The sequence below is a fragment of the Bos grunniens genome, chromosome 24 (genome assembly GCF_055505025.1).
Source record: "Bos grunniens cultivar Pamir isolate PY7600 chromosome 24, Bosgru_T2T1.0, whole genome shotgun sequence".
In the NCBI taxonomy this organism is placed as follows: Eukaryota; Metazoa; Chordata; class Mammalia; order Artiodactyla; family Bovidae; genus Bos; species Bos grunniens.
Window position 1 is genome coordinate 6,704,589 of NC_141188.1, and position 17,697 is coordinate 6,722,285.

At 41.1% G+C, this 17,697-nt stretch overlaps 1 protein-coding gene across 3 annotated transcripts in view; it reads left to right on the forward strand.

The window, feature by feature from the left end:
* Nucleotides 1-383: 383 nt before the first annotated feature.
* The window catches only part of NETO1 (neuropilin and tolloid like 1), a 101,648-nt gene continuing 84,334 nt past the window's right edge, over nucleotides 384-17,697 (forward strand). For 2 of the 3 annotated variants that reach the window (XM_086372126.1, XM_086372127.1), the window contains exons 1-4: nucleotides 384-560; nucleotides 2,577-2,630; nucleotides 2,868-3,005; nucleotides 7,746-7,994. In XM_086372126.1, coding sequence (XP_086228252.1) covers nucleotides 533-560; nucleotides 2,577-2,630; nucleotides 2,868-3,005; nucleotides 7,746-7,994 — 469 coding nt within the window. In that variant the 5' untranslated portion in view covers nucleotides 384-532. The remainder of the gene's footprint in view (nucleotides 561-2,576; nucleotides 2,631-2,867; nucleotides 3,006-7,745; nucleotides 7,995-17,697) is intronic. The other variant, XR_015153388.1, reaches the window with a different exon arrangement.

Below are 17,697 nucleotides of genomic sequence, written 5' to 3' on the forward strand. Positions count from 1 at the left end.
GACTGAGCGAGCCCCAGCCGCCGCCGCCGCTGCGCGCTCCGTCGCTGCCGTCGGTCCGGACCTGTCCCCGCCTGGCCGCGCCGCGCGGCCCCAGCCCTTGCCCGGCCTCGGCTGGAGTGCCCCAGGGCTCGCCCCGCGCCCGCCGCCGCCCGCGCGCCCTCCTGCCAGCCGCGGCGGCGGCGGCGGTGATGCAGAGGGGGCGGGAGCAGCCGCCGGCGGCGCGGATGGAGGCGCCCGGCGCCCGGGCGTGAGGCGAGCGTCACGGCCGGGATGCTGCCGGCTTCGCGGCGGTGAGAGGGCGAGCGGGTGCGAGCGCGAGCCCGGGGCGGAGGACGCGCGGACTCGGATCTTGCTGCTGTGTGGGCTCGGATCGCTGGCTTTCCCCCCGCCTCACTCTCCCCCCGCTCTTCATCTGTTCCCGGTTTGCACCTCTCAACCCTCTCTCGACTCCGTCCTCTCCCTGACCACTGGAAGTCTTCCCGTCTCTAAATGGAATTAGTGGAGCCTGGAGCCTCTGGTGTAAGGAACAGACATGATCTATGGACGCAGTTTGTTTCACAGTGAGTACCTCTTCCCGCCACGCCGGGCCGCCCCAGGGACCCTCCTCCCGCCTCCCTCCCCTCGTGGCCGAGCGCTCAGGGAGAGCCTGGCCCCCGCCGCGCCCTCGCTGGACCCCGCAGTGCCCGCGAGTCTGGGGCAGATGTAAACTTTCTGTATTGCAGCATCCTCGGCCCGGCGTGGGGGCGGCGCGCGGCGGTGGTCCCTGGAGCTGAGTGTCGGCCGAGGAAAACAGCCTTGCCGCGCGCCGGGGCGTCGGGGGGTGGAGGGTGCCGAGTGCCCGGTGGGGACGCGCACGTGCGGCAGAGGACGGGGAGCGGGTCCCAGGGAGGTCGCAGGTGGAAGTGGGGGAGAGAGCGGGTTCGACAGCTCCGGGGAGAAGGAACGGTCCTTTCAGGGGCTTCTGGAGCCCAGCGGGCCCGTGTCGCCCCTCCGGTGGGTCGTGTGTGAGCCACCTGAACGCCACGCTTGAGGCTAGCGCGAGTGCCAGCCTCAACTCTTCCGGAGAGTGTAGATAGACCTCGAGTGTCGCTTCACGAGTGTGCGGTTCGCATGCGGTTCAGGGGAGAGCGGGGGACTGGAGGCAAATAGCGTCACAAGTCATCGAGTAAAGGCAGGCTAAGAAGATCCGTGGTGGGAATCTCACAGGATAGAGGGAGGGTGAGGCTGCCCGTGCCACGCAGCCACGTTGCTGCTGTGTTCCTCACAGGACACAATCCACAGTGCGGTTCCATCCGAGTAGAAACCCCAAACCAGCAGCTTGGTATTGGTGGCTGTAAACGTGTGTGTGTGTGTATGTGTGTGTGTGTGTGTATAGACATGGCAAGTTAAGAGTAAGACTTTTTTTTCTACCTGAACACAGACAGTAACAACCAGTGTTTTAATCTAAAAGCAGACAGGCTATATAGAGTACAAGTAAAATAATGGACATCCTTTCTCAAACATTAATATCAGGGCTCACATATACTTTTCCTGAAACAGTCTTAATGGATGCCTTTTTAAGATCCTGTCCAGAACTTTCGTGTAGGAAATCATTGTGGATTATACCTGCCCTTATCCAAAATCATTTTAAAGTGGACTTAATAATTATAGACCTAATGAAACTGAGAGCTTTTAGATAATTGACAAGAAAATAAATGATAAAAGAGAAATACAGAAGGCAAAATCAGAAATTATCAAGACTAGATTACTTTAATACTTCTCTCAGTTTTAGACTTTGTGAAAATATTAAGTCAAGGATGTGGAAGTAAAACAGTAGGATGCGTTTTAATGGTCTTCATAGATTTACTGTTAAGTTTTAGGTCAGAGTCTTTTTCTGTTACTGAAAATCTGCCTTAATAAAATGTTTATAGAAATAACCTTTCTTAAAATTATAAAATATTCCTGGATAATACAAAGGATTGCATCAAAGTTAAGGTTAGGAGAGATTCATTTCCTAGCCTAAGCATGCTGAGGACTGGGGTTACTTGGCAGGTCAGTTTTGTAAAAAAGAAACATATTTATTATGGTACTTAACGCCTTCAGTCCACATTAGGCTGTTTTTCCCTTGTTCCCCTCCCCCACCTGCCATAGGATTTGGTGAAATATTTGTTTCCTAAAATACAGTAACATTGTTGATGAAAACTCTTTTCCTTTTCGTCTTTTGACCTGCTGACCCTCTGTCTTCTTTGCAAGAAGCTGGCAAAGTCATTTACAAAGGGCAGCCAGGCCACATTCCTGAAAGCCCACTGTGATGTGACAGTAGTAGGTGACAATGTTGGCTCTTAGTCTCAAAGTCTGAATTTGCCTTAGGAGCTTGAGTCTCAACCATTCTTAACTGGCATTACTTCCTGAGGAGATTCCTAAATTGTCCTGATTTGTACATTTTGAATCAGTTTGTGCAAGTTCTTAGTTATCTGAGAAGGGTTGACAGTAATAATCTTCTTTGATATCTTTTTATCGTTAAACTGTTATGTTGTTAATAGAATTTGGTCATTTCAGTGTACATTAATCTTCCCAATTTTTCTGTTCTGTTTCAGTTGTAGCAAGTTTAATCATCCTCCATTTGTCTGGAGCAGCCAAAAAAGGAACAGGTGTGTTTCTTTGGAAAAATTCAAGTGGGAGGCCTCTCCTCACTTGCATTTTCCTGTATTCTTTATATTCTTAATATTCCAGAATATCTGAGCGTTTTATAGTGTGTATAATTGATTGGTTTTGACTAAGACAGCATTTAGAAGTTAATTTACTAATGGATATTGTAAGAATGTCCTCTCTATTTTTAGTTGTATAGAATATTGGATAATGGGGCTTTAAAAATTTTTATTTTGCAGAAAAGCAAACCACCTCAGAAACACAGAAGTCTGTGCAGTGTGGAACTTGGACAAAACATGCAGAGGGAGGTATCTTCACTTCTCCGAACTATCCGAGCAAGTACCCCCCTGACCGGGAATGCATCTACATCATAGAAGGTGAGGGAGCCAAGTCCGGCCTGGCCGTCCCTGAGCTCTGGATGGTGTGCTTATAGGCATTACAGAGATTGCTTCTGGAGACCATACACATAAATATCTCTGAGTGAAGCCAATAGCCATAAAATCTGGAATCGAGCTGATTATTGAAGTGATTAGTAAAGGCTTTGTTGTTGTTGTTTAGTTGCTAAGTCATGTCCAACTGTTTGCAACCCCGTGGACTGTAGCCCACTAGGGCCCTGTGTCCATGGGATTCCCAGGCAAGAATCCTGGGGTGGGTTGCCATTTCCCTCTCCAGGGGATCTTCCTTCATCTAGGAGTCGAACATGTGTCTCCTGCATTGGCAGGCAGAATTCTTTACCACTTAGCCACCGGAGAAGCCCAGTATACATAGAGACATTACAAAAATTGGTTCTGGACACCCTACACAAAAAATGTCTCTGAGTGAATCCAGCAACTATAAAATGTGGGATCGAGCTAATTATTGAAATGATTAAGTGAGTGAATGAAGTTGCTCAGTTGTGTCCAACTCTTTGCAACCCCGTGGGCTGTAGCCCATCAGGCTCCTCCATCCATGGAATCTTCTAGGCAAGAGTACTGGAGGGGGTTGCCATTTCCTTTTGCAGGAGATCGTCCCCAAACCTGGTTCTCCTGCACTGAGGGCAGATCCTTAACCCTCTGAGCCACCAGGGAATCCCTGAGTGAAATGATTAGTAAAGACTTATAAACAGGTAAATTCTGGAAAATAGAAAGAATTCAACAACTTAGTTTATTTTGCAGTTGATTTCATTGATGTGGAATTCTTAATTAATGGAATGGATGTATGATTGGTATAATATTACTGAATGTGTAACCATTTTGTCAGCTCATCTTTTATGGGTTAAATAATTAGTAGAATAATCTATATTTTTGTTGTTTTCTCTCTTAAATAATATGAAGCACCCAAAACGTATTCGTGTAGAAAGAAATGTAATCATGTAGGGTGGGAGGGAGGCTCAAGAAGGAGGAGATATATGTATACCTATGATTGATTTGCATTGTTGTAAGGCAGAACACAACACTATAAAGCAGTTATCCTCTAATTAAGCTTTTTTTTTAATTCATAATCATATTTTCCAAATATCAATCTGAATATTATTCTGAGCCTCAGTCTGTGCTCAAAAGTGACATTTTCATCCTTTCACACCAAAGTCAGCATTCCAAATGATGATGCTTCTTCTCATCAGTTTTTTTCCCAGCCTGAAGGATAAAAAGTGCTGAAAAAGGGATTCGCTTTTCTTTGAACATTTTCCATTTCCATTACCCTTGTAGACACCTCTCTATTAAGGACAATTTTTAAAAATATATGAACATTTCATCTAGTGGTTCTCAATATTATGTGCAGCACCTAATGGCCCCAAACTTGCAACTTCCCAAACACCTGTGCTCCCCCTACCACACACACACACACACACACACACACACACCCACACCCACACACAGAGTTACCTTACCAGAGTTAACCATAGAAGGTATTTATGCTCACTATTTACTTACAAGCAAGGCACATGTTAATTTGATAGGTCTTTCTTTCATGTCAAGGACAAAATTGAAAGTTGGGAAATAAAGAGAACCTCCTATCACTGTGAACCCTTCTTGAAATACTTCATGCTGCTGCTGCTGTTGCTAGGTCGCTTCAGTCGTGTCCAACTCTGTGCGACCCCATAGACAGCAGCCCAGCAGGCTCCTCCGTCCCTGGGATTCTCCAGGCAAGAACACTGGAGTGGGTTGCCATTTCCTTCTCCAATGCATGAAAGTGAAAAGTGAAAGTGAAGTCGCTCAGTCGTGTCCAACTCTTACTGGCCCCTTTTTCATTCATACATTTCACAAATATTTACTGAACCACTCTTGTTAGTACAGTTTAGAGAGTATTGAGCAACATAGACATGGTACTTGCCTTATGGAACCTACAGTGTGGCCTGGGTACTATGCTCTTTTCCAGTAAAGAATCTAAAGTGGCTGTGAGATGAGCAGTGTTTGGAACAGGGAGAAAGACGAGGCTATAAGGAGAAAGAGATGCTTGCATTCGGTTCTAAAGACCATTCAAGACACTGCCATTCTCCGTGTAAAATAGCATGTGCAGAGGTTCAGAGACACAGTGTGGTTGGTTAACCACGTGTCTATATAGAGGGCTTTTGCAGAGGGTAAGGAGAGGGACAAGTGAGGAGGCTGAAGTGAGCGTGGTCTCAGGTAAAGGAGAACTTGGTATCCGTCTGCCACCCAGGCCGGTTTGGACTTGATATTGTAGACAGTGGGATGCCACTGAAATAATCTCAGGAGAGAAATAGTAAGCTGAGATTTTGATGAAGTAACTGGAAGAAAAGAACTGAAGTGGAAACTATTGTGAAAAACCAGGTAAACCACAGGGAAACTCTGAACTACAGAAGTGACATTGATGGGAAAACGATGAAAGGTATTTGGGGAACTGAACCTTGAGTGACTGGATGTAAGGAGGGGAGAGTAGGCCATCCTGGGACTATTCTATAGGTTCTGGCTTGGTGACGTGTTAGATGCGATCCTTATGCCACCTAAGGAATAGGGGTGGAGAAAGGGGTGTTAAAGGGAAAGCCACGTGTTCAATTTCATGTTTATGGAGATGTCTCATGAAGCATTGCATGTGTGGATCTTGAGTTCAGTGAATAGTCCTGGCGTGAAAGTATATGTTTACAGGTGATAAATACAGAGATTGCTGTTGAGACTGTTAGTATGAGTACCGTCATCCAAAAGGCATTTATAACATTTTAACTCTTTTAAAAAATACAGATGCCGGGGTCACCTCCAGATTTTCTCATTTAATTGGTCTTGGATGGAGCTGCAAATACTATTATATTATAATCTCCCTCCTTTGGGATGTCCATGGCATCCAGGGCATTGGTCTGGAAAGAGAGGAGATAAGAAATACATAGACTAGATTTTTGTGAACTAATACGTAAGGGAGAGCAGAACAAAGAGAAAGGCGATGTGGACTATGAAGGAAAAGGCAGAGAGTTTCTGGGTTATAAAGTGGTCTCTAATCTTCTGCTGATTACATATCTCAATTCTGTATATGTTTTGATACCCATGCATTCATTTTAAAGGCAAGCATATACCGGAGGCTTTAGTTTTAAAGCCACTCAAGTGTGTGATATTCAATATATATTTAAGAACTGGTGTGGAGGGAACAGGAGTCATTCGGGATGATTGCTGATCACATGGGAAGTGGGCCCTCCTGTGCCAGGTCTTAACTTTCAAGTTTCTGGAGGGGTTGGTCTTTGGAGAGGGTCAGGAGGCTGGAGAGCACTCAAAGGATTCGACACAGCTGTTTGCTAACTAGCATAAACGTGTGGATATTTCAACAGCTGTGATGGCTATACTGGGGGTACCCTGAGTATCAGTCTAGAATGCCAGAATTTTGAACTGTTGGCCATGACAAGGCAAGAATGGAAAGGCTTCAGCAAATGCCTCCATGCAGAGGTTTACAGAGCTGCTCACCTGATCTCACTTTCCTGTGATGAGAGCTGTAAGCACATTTATAAAGATAAGCTCATTTACTGCAGTTCACCCAACAGTGTTGTTGTTGTTGTTTTTGACAAATCCTAAAGGACAAGTACTGTGCTTGAGTGCTGAAGGAGGAAGGTGGTTGGTGGTGGTTTAGTCACTAAGTCAGGTCCGACTCTTGTGACCCCATGGTGTGTAGTCTGCCAGGCTCCTCTGTCCGTGGGGATTCTCCAGGCAAGAACACTGGAGTGGGTTGTCATTTCCTTCTCCAGTGTATCCTACCGACCCAGGAATGGAACCTGGGTCGCCTGCACTGCCGGCAGATTCTTTACCGACAGAGCTATGAGGGAGGCCCGAAGGAAGAAGGTAGACAGATACAGTTTGTGTATTTAGATTTAGAGAGGAGATGTTTTCTTTGTGTGTGTGTGTATTGTTTTGTTGTTTGTTTGTTTTTTAAGCAAGATTTCCTCATGTAAACAGGAGTTGGTTTGGAAGTATACAGGTAGTCAAGAATGTGGGAAAACACATGGAAACTTGAAAGGGCATGCTGTCTTAGAAAACGTGAAGGCCTGGGATGGCCTGGGCTCCGGCTGTTCATGAGGTGGAGGGGCCCTGCTGGGATGAGCTGTAGGAGACTTCGAAGAAAGCTGTGTGTCCATCCTGTTGATTGTTCCTTTATAGCTGAGAGTCTCTGAACGAGTTTAAGCCTGAGAATGATGGGATAAGACTTGTGTTCTGGAAGAGTTACTCTTCATATTCCTCTACACACATTTCGCTGTAACCAAGACATCTGATTGGGACTACTTGAATGACTGTAGAACTCCACGCGAAGCAGATCTCAAGTGGTGTCTGACCGGAAAACTGGCTTCTCCTGAAGATTCGGGAGAAGTAACGGAAAGATGCCTCTCCACTCTTTAAACCTGAATTGGGAGCCTCTCACAAAAATACCGTGACTTGTTCATTGTGTCAGACATTGAAATGGTCTTTTTATATCAGAATAATATTTTGGGCAACCTCCTCAGTTTTAAGAATCATCCCTTAGACATTCTTACAGAAATTTTATCCCATAGAATACTAACTGAAACAAACGTCCTTAGTGTTTCTGTGTATGTCACAAAGTTGGATAGAAGTTATTATACCAGATGAAATCTTAAATAGAATCAGAAAAGTCAAACTACAAATTTAAAAAAGGACCTTCTAGACATAATCTTCCTTTCTTTTTTTTAGCGGCCCCAAGACAGTGCATTGAACTTTACTTTGATGAAAAGTACTCTATTGAACCATCTTGGGAGTGCAAATTTGATCACATTGAAGTTCGAGATGGACCTTTTGGATTTTCTCCAATAATTGGACGTTTTTGTGGACAACAAAATCCACCTGTAATAAAATCCAGTGGAAGATTTCTATGGATTAAATTTTTTGCTGATGGAGAGCTGGAATCTATGGGATTTTCAGCCCGGTACAATTTCACACCTGGTAAGTGGGGACTTGTTTTTTCCCGTCTCTGTTTTCTTCCTTAGCTCTCTTGCTATCATAGTGTAAGAACTTCTGTAAGACAACATTATAATTTCCAAAGAGTTTCCCAGTTCTATTTGAAACCAAACCTATAGTGCTCTCTCTTTTCATTTCATAAATTCTGAAAGGGAAATTACTTTTCCTTAAAATTTAGCCTACTCTAGAGGTAAACCGTAGTGACTCAGGGGTTTACATGGTCATCAGCAACACAATTAATTAGTTGGACTTCCATTATGCCGAAACATGTAATTCAAGAGGCAGTCTGTAATAGAGAAACTAATTATACTTTGAATCCCAATAAATTTGAAAAGGCAATTGCAATACTGTAAAATGTATCCATCAAAATGATCTTTGGAGAACTTGAATAAAATATTCATTTCTTCTGAAAATTATCATTTTTAAAGCAAATGGATCTTAGGATAAAGCCGTCTAATCTCTTTTTTAGAAATGCAAATCCCTAAGAGTTGTGATGAAAGGAAAAGTGAGCCCCCTAGCAGCCCAGTATTCATTTGCAAGGCCTGGCACACATTATCTGTTATTATATAATTATCTGTTCTATGTCAATTTTCCTTTTAAACTGTTAATATTAAAAAAGGCCTATGATGTTGACTGGCTTACTTTATGATGAGCTATCATTTGTTACAATAAAAATTGTTATCACATTTTTAAACTTTGTGAACATCATGCTGCAGCAATTTGAGATTTGATGAGGTCATTTTTTCTTAATGGAAAGATGACTCAAATTACATAAAGCACATTATTTACTTATAATTACATATTTTTTTAAAGTTTGTGTGTATCGTTTTACTCAGGTTGTAACAGGCAGTAAATTAAATTGAAATGTATGTAAACTTTGTTCAAGTTTCCATCGCACGTTACAGAGGTAACATCAGAGCAGGGCTGTGATGCTCCATTCAAACACTAAAATGTTTTAAATAATTAATATGAGATTAATGATGACTTTTATTATGATACTATAGACTAATAATATAATTAAAATAAGTGAGATATAAACTCTATGTATTAGCCTTAAACATTACTAGATTGTGGTTTTTATTATGTTTTTCTAATATTGGGTTGTTAACAGAAGTCATGGATATTTTATATGTGGCGATCAAACTTGATGTGTTCTGAAAACGTATAAACATTGTGATTACTTAATTAATGCTAGGGTTTTTAATGGAAATACATATTTTCTTCTTGACCGCTAATTTGGAATATAACCAGAACCTAAAGACAATGACATGTGTTATGATCTAGGCTTTCCTAAGTTCCATTTTCATCCTGAGATTGGTAATCATTGGAAACAATGTGAAGATATAAAATTGTAGTCTCATTAGAGATGTAGAGTCAACTTCATCAACTTAAGCAATGTGATCCAGATTCTGGCTCTATTTGAGATGCATAAATGGTGATGCTCAACTGCTATCCTTGGTTTCCAAAATCTTCTTGGTTCTCAAGTGCTGTTCTTTGCTCCTTGTTTCTTTAGAGTCATGCTACTTCATCTGTAGAAGGAGATTTTATCACCAAGAGCTACTGAATCAGAAGGGAATGTAGGGAGGTGGTTCATGGAATGATGAATACGTCAAGGATAGCCTTAAGCTTCTCTAGTCACTTGGACAAACCAAAGTGTATCAGAAGCCTACACCTGGCATCTGAGGGAAATGTAGGACCATAAGAGATGTGTAAAAATCCCATGTCTGTGGAAGTGACATTCCATGGCCCAAGGCCATTGTCTGAGTGGCACCATAATCCACAACTCATTCTGTAAAGAGACAATATTGAGGAGGCCACTTAGTTGATGAAGGAGGCAGAGATTAGTGATAATTTGTCTGTGGACAGAGGAGTCTGGCGGGCTACAGTCCATGGGGTTGCAAAGAGTCAGCCATGACAGAGTGACCACAGAATACACAGCATATAGAGAACAGGGAGTCGCAGAGACTTCACTTTAATTTGGGCTTTATTTTTATTTAGTAGTATGCTTCAAGTGGTGATTTGTGGAAGTTGAGCAGAGTTCTTCAAGTTCACTTTATCATTTAAGTTATAAAGCAGTGCTGACATTCTGAGGGCCCCCAAGCGGGATGCCCACTGAGAGGGGATCTTCCCCACTGGCCTCCAGCATGGCCGTGAAGAACACTGGTTTTAGAAGCAGATTAGGCTTCCAGTTCAGACTTTCTTATTCTTGCTTGCTATAAATTTTGGACATGATTCTTAATGTTTTATGACACAATATTTTTATTTGTAAAATAAAAATACAAATAATATTGATTACCTCAAAAGATTTGCTGGAAGATATTTTGATTACTGACCAATGCATATTTATGGACTTTTCACTTCCTATAAGATCTCAACTATTGATAGCTCTTATTTTATTAATTTGATTGTGTGTTCTTTAGAAGTAAAGGAGGCTTGGCATACTTTATTGGGAGAGCAAGCATCCCACATTTTTTAAAAATTACAACTGCTGTTTCCCTGACTTTGGGGGGTGGATATGCAAAACTTAACCTTCCTGATGTCACTTTTCCTTATTAGGTTTGTTTAAGTGGGTCTAAGTCTCCACAGGAGGGTTATAGTTACTTCTGATAACAGTCATAAAATACGTTACAGCAGAAATAGCACTGAGAAGACCAGGTGGTCTTCATTATTTTTGAAAATTTATCACAATCTGGAATCTGGATCTTAATTTATAGTCTCGGAAACTTGAGGTGGGCATATGAGAATTTACCCACTCTTAGTAATGAGTCCCATTAACCAAGCTTAAAAGACTGAATATACACATATATGTGTAAACACCTATGCATATACATATATGCACACATATAAAAACATACATACATTTTCAGTTCAGTGTTCCTAGACTCACACAGCTCAATGTTTCTTGTAAGCAACCATGCATAGACATCCAGATTATAATAAGATTATATAGTGAGTGTGAAATCCAGATACTGAAGCTTAACTTTGTAACTTGCATCCAGCTAAGGTACATGATGATTCACCTCTATAACATGGATCGTTTTTTCCCAGTGATGGTTTAGGTTTAAGCTTTTTGTTGTTGTTTAGTCACTAAGTCGTGTCCAGCTCTTTGCAACCCCATGGACTGTAGCATACCAGCATTCCTCTGTCTCCACCGTCTCCCAGAGTTTGCTCAGAATTGTGTCCATTGAGTTGATGATGCCATCCAACCATCTCATCCTCTGTTGCCCCCTTCTGCTCCTGCCCTAAATCTTTCCCAGCATCAGGGTTTTTCCAATGAATCAGCTCTCTGCATCAGATGGCCAAAGTATTGGAGCTTCAGCTTCACCATCAGTCTTTCCAGTGAATATTTAGGGTTGATTTCCTTTAGAACTGACTGGTTTGATCTCCTTTCAGTCCAAGGGACTCTAAGAGTCTTCTCTAGCACCACAATTTGAAAGCATCAGTTCTTTGGCACTCAGCCTCCTTTATTGTCCAACTCTTGCATCTGCACATGACTATAGGTTTCAAACTGCCATGGGCCATTTCCTCTGTACAGTCTTGAGCTGTGGTCTTGCCTGACCAGGACACTAATTTGTGTCAACTCTTATCTCAAAACTTGTTTTTGTCTCTTAGTATCTGAGTATCTTTGACTTTCTTTCCTAGTCACCTTTAAACATAGGCCTTTAATCCCTGGCTCCTGTGTTCCTGGGAACTACTTGTGATCTGGTGGTAGATAGTGGTGGATGGAGGTCACGTGTGGACTTGGAGGGTGAGAAGCAGAGCCAGAGAAGATGCCACCGATTCACTCTTACAGGGATTTCCCATCTTCTGAAACATTCTGATGACTCTGCAGTTTTTATTTTATAGGCTGTGACTATTTCTGGATGCTGTACCTTTACACAGTGCAGTGATGAATCACCTAGGATTACAGTCTAGCATGCACGAGAAGGATTGTGAGATTGAGCGACAGTCAGAGAAAACTCAGCCAGTCAAACTCTGAGGTCTGCAGAAATGAAGGACAGGGTGAGGTCTGAAAAAAGTGGCTAAGGACCCCAGAGCCTGGGGGGAGGTTCCGGGATGATCCCTCTTGGGAAAACCTCTCTGCTTCCGGTGTAAACACAGCTGTGTTGTGACCTACACTCTCCTGCTCCTGAGACGAGAAATGAATTCAGAGTTACTGAGAATGTTACAAGTTACATGATGGAAAATTTGATAACCCACAGATAATTGAAAAAGAAAACATATTAAAATTGCAATAGACTGATATTATTTTCTCATCTTAATAAGGTTTTCTCATCTTAATAACATTTATTGGGAAATATTTTCTCACATGAGAAAATATTTTATAATAAAATTACTTTAATAATACTGGAATAATATTCACCAAACTCGTAACAATGATTACCTCAGATGATTTTGGGAGTAGGATGGTTGAGAAGGAATTGAAGAAACCAAAATAGACATATAGTGAAAATTTATCAGCATTATCAGTTATTTTTTATTTTTGAAAAGCATACTATATTATTTTTGATATTATATAAATAAAACTTAAGATGAATCAAAAAGAGAACATACCATAGTTGGTCATTTTAGGATGAATTTTATTCAAATTTAAAATGTATTTTTAAATAAAAATGAATTTTTAGAAGAGTGGATACCACTTCTCCACAATCTACATTTTTTTTACTTAAACAGAAAATGCCGTTTCAGTAGAGAATAACTCCCCCCGCAGCCAGCTTCCCTAGGCCTCAATTTTCTTTGCCACTTGAAAATATAAACTAAAGAGAAAATATATAACCGTATGTGCTGTTCCACCAGTTCAGAGGCATTATCAGGGAGTCTGTGTGATATTAAGAAAGAAGAACATCCCAGATATTTTATTTTTGGGGGATGTAACCCTTTCAATCTCTTTAGGAACAAATATCTCTTCTTGTTGTTGTTTAGTCTCTAAAGTGGAGTCCAAATCTTTTGCGACCTCATGGACTGTGGCCGGCCAGTCTCCTCTGTTCATGGACTTCTCCGGGAAAGAATACTGGAATAGGAAGTCAATCCCTTCTCCAGGGGATCTTCCCATCCCAGGGATCAAACCCCATCTTCTGCATTTCGAGCGGATTCTTTACCAGCTGAGCCACCAGGGAAGCCCAATTAGTCTTGTGCTTTCCTTCCTAATGGGGAGACTTTCTGCTCTTTCAGTTCAGTTCAGTCACTCAGTCATGTCCGACTCTGCAGCCACACGGACTGCAGTATACCAGGCTTCCCTGTCCATCACCAACTCCCTGAGCTTGCTCAAACTCATGTTTATCGAGTCAGTGATGCCATCTGACCATCTCATCCTTTATCATCCCCTTCTCTCCCTGCCTTCAGTCTTTCCCAGCATCAGGGTCTTTTCCAATGAGTCAGTTCTTCACATCAAGTGGCCAAAGTATTGGAGCTTCAGCTTCACCATCAGTCCTTCCAGTGAATATTGAGGACTGATTTCCTTTAGGATTGACTGGTCTGATCTTGTTGTCCAAGGGACTCCCAAGAGGCTTCTCCAACACCACAGTTCAAAAGAATCAATTCTTCACCACTTAGCCTTCTTTGTAGTCCAACTCTCACATCCATACACGACTACTGGAAGAATCATAGCTTTGACTAGATGGACCTTTTGTTGGTAAAGTAATGTCTCTGCTTTTTAATATGCTGTCTAGGTTGGTCATAGTTTTTCTTCCAAGGAGCAAGCATCTTAATTTCATGGCTGCAATCACCACCTGCAGTGATTTTGGAGCCCAGGAACATAGTCTGTCACTGTTTCCACTGTTTCCCCATCTATTTGCCATGAAGTGATGGGAACGGATGCCATGATCTTCTTTTTATGAATGTTGAGTTTTAAGCCAGCTTTTTAGTCTCATCTTTACAGACATAGGAAATGGAAACCCACTCCAGTACTCTTGCCTGGAGAATCCCATGGAGGGAGGAGCCTGGTAGGCTACAGTCCATGGGGTCGCAAAGAGTCGGACGTGACTGAGCGACTTCACTTTCACTTTCAGTTTTACAGACATAAAATGTAATGTTTTTGAAATCTTCCTCTTTTGATGATATTTTCCTGAACTTGTTGTATGTATCAAAGATATACACATCCTATTAGAGAAATTTAGTTTAAGGATTATACCTCAAAGTATCAAATAAGTCAGGTTGAGTTAGGTGTTGTCATGGGATGAGTGGCATTGTCAACATTGAAATTATCAGGATATTTTGTACTTAAATAGCACGTTTCATCTGAGCAGCACAAAGTGTTTCAGGAACATTCTGCACAATTCCTAGACTCCTTGGAAAACTCCATACTGATTCACTCCGAAGGCAATGCAAGGGATACACTGCAGTGCAGTGATTTAAATTGAATGTTTAAAAAAGATTTCTGTGCATATTAAATTATATATATTAATTAGGTAAAATACTGTCGTAGACTCAGTTACTTTAATTATCCATTGCAGTGCTTTTTCTATCTGAAATGTGTGAATATTAAAACATGTTGAAAATTACTAATTTTTCTTGTCTAGATAATCAGAGTTTAGATATGTGCTTTGGTGGTAAGAAAGAAAAGCTATATTTCATCTATCTGTACCAGTTTTTCAGTAACTAAACTTTAATTTGCATTTTATACTAAAAGATGAAAGAATAAAAGAGTTTATAGGTTAATGTTAAAACAAGGACAAGGACTTTATCTGATTATTTTTTTCACCTAGAAACAAAAGATTGAATAAGTTTTGGTCAGATAGCATTATGTTGTCTTTCTATTATCTTTACACTGTAGGCTCCCAGTATTCTAATTTCAACCCCAACAAATACTGTCAAATGGAAAATGTATGAAACGAAATTACATTTCTTCTTGAGGCTTTTATTTTTCAAGAAATGAAACTGAAAACTTGAGAGTCACAGTAGGGACATATAATAATTACCAAAGATATTCATGTAAGGGCAATTTCTCCATGCTTCAACTCTCATCCCCCCAGCCTGTGATTTGGTTGATCTGATGTGTATAGAAGAGGGCTCAAGGGAAAGGTTGAGGAATAAGTAAAGAGAGAGAGCGAGGGAGAGAGGCTGTTTGGTCTAGGTGGGTGTTCAGGAGAGAAGTTGAGAGTGGGAGAGAATTTCCAGGATTAGCTCCCATCTGTACAGAGAATATTGAAAGCTGTAGCAGAAGAGAAGAAAGATTTTTAAAGAAGTTTCCTGTACAGACAGAATACCTTTCCTCATCTTGCTCTTTCCTGGAAAGGTAGAGAAAAGTGTTTAGGTGTGTATTTTTATTTTTTGTTATTTTAATGATTAATTGTTGGACTGCATGTTTTTGAATATGATACGTTTGAGACTGGTCCATGTGGAGCCTCGGGTATATTTACATTGTAGGCATGTGTTTTCTTTATATCTGAAAGAGACCTTGAAGTTCATCTCATTCAGCCTTTTTGTTTTAAAGATAAAGAAAGCAGTGATCTAGAGAAGAGGCGTTGCCCAGGTTCGTGAGCTCTGTGTAGAAGTTCAATGACTGCTTGTTCATCAGTTACATAACCACTGTGCTGATACACCTTTCACAAAGGTAGAGATCATGACTTTAATTACACCACATATTGTAAGTGCTTTCAGTTTAGTTATATTAAGAAATTTAATTAAGGGATAGAACTGTATCACCCACATTTCACCATTCCTGGTTATGGATTTTAAAATTCACCTTTCCCATGTTGCCTGAAATGCCGTTCAATTGACAGTGATGAAAAAGGCAATGATTTATCTTCTTTCCCTCTACCTCTGTTATAAACATCTGCCTTTTCAGCCCCCACCCCCCAGCCGGAAGTGTGTGACTCATTTCCTGTTCTTCCCCAATGTCTCCTGTTACTGACCTGGTCAGTTAGCTGTGTGTAAAGTGCTCTCATGACTTGGAACCTGTGACTGATGTGCTAAATACTCAAGGAAAAACCTTGAATTTCTTTCTCCTGCAATGACTCCCTCTTCCTAACACATGTGTCTCTGACTTTTTTCAGAGACCAGTTGCTTGCAGTCACCAACAGCTTCCCTCTCGCCAGGGCTGCTGTGTACAGCTGTGATGTCCAGGACACTAGGCTGAGGGAAGGAGAGCTGATTCCGTGCCCATTCAGGCGCCCCAAGCAGACCCATATCCAGAAATGGGTGCTGTTTACTAATTTCCACAAAGGCGTCTTACGGACTATCTAGGATTATACATTGATCAATCACAACATCGCCTCTGAGCCCATCACCTTTAGACCCAATCACACCTTTGGATGTCCCAACATCCAAAGACCACCATCCACCCTCCACTAAAATTGTCCTAAAGAGAAATGGTATCATCCGAGTCAGAGAAACATTCAAGAAATACAATAAAGGAACAACAACAACAAAAAGCATATGTTTTATCTCCATTTTGCATTCTTATGTTTTTTTCTAAGTGTCCATAGTTATGAGGCTTTTTGGTAAAATCTCCTAGCAAACGCTAACATTTAACTTATAGCATATTCAAAAAGTATTATGCTTTTCAAATTATAACATCCTATATCTATATGTTTTGACTAAGAAAACATTATAGTCTAAGTTTTTTTCTTATTTTCCAAGATTTTTCACAATTTGCCCATAGTTTAATACTTCTTAGTATTTATTTATGTGCAGAATCAATCAAATAGTTATCAGGAAAACACTCACACTGTTATTTTGTTGACCAAAAATGTCTTTCTATTTTATAATTTGTCTTCCATTATAGCTATTTAAGTGCAGCTCATGTAACTATACTCAAAGTGAACTCACAGAATGACTTAATCTCCACTTGTGTTTGCCACTTACTTATTCAACAAGTATTTATTAATTTGCTGTGCTAATATTATAAATACATAGTGTGTAAAACATCCTGTCTTCCCTACAGTGAGTCCATATCCTATGAGAAGAGTAAGATATTGTGTAGTAGAGTAATGCCCTTCCCCCTTCAAAAAGTTGATACTTTATTTCTATATGTATGTATGTATGTACCTATCTCTCTATATCATTTGATTTTATGTGAATGCCATCTTTATACATAAATATGGCAGCAACTCCAACAAAATAGCAACTTGCGATCCTTTCCAGAGATGTGCATGGGATGGTGGCATTTTTGTTTGCAGCAATAATAGCTATTTGTAGAATCTGGCACTCTGTAAGCCTCTGCCTCTCCATGGCATAACTCCCTGATGCCTTTGCTTCAAAAGAGCTGTGCTGTCTGTTGTTGCTTGCTCACTTGGCTAGCTTCCCACCATTCCACAGCTATGCTGACTTGCTTGAAATTCTGCTTCAGTACATCCTGATGGCATTTTCCCTCTCCAACTCATTTCAGACACCTCACTTCACCCAGACGACCACAAGGATTACAGAGTGATTATGATACAGAAGGGACTATTCACAATCAGCAAGCCATGTGCCACAGAAGAGCTAAACTTGGCTTTTAAGCAGAAGGACATATTAGTCGTACATATGTCACTTCTATTCTGTTGTCTATTGATCATAACCCAAATCAGACGACTGTTCTATTCCCTTGGAACTTTCCTTCTGAAATTTGCACTTCAAAGCCCCAAGGATTTTCTCTAAGTGATTCAAAGAGAAATGAGATACAGAGATCCCTATTACCTTAAAACATTCCCAGACATATTATGCTTGCTGTTGCAGTCTGAAACCGTATTACTTTTAGCAGATTTGG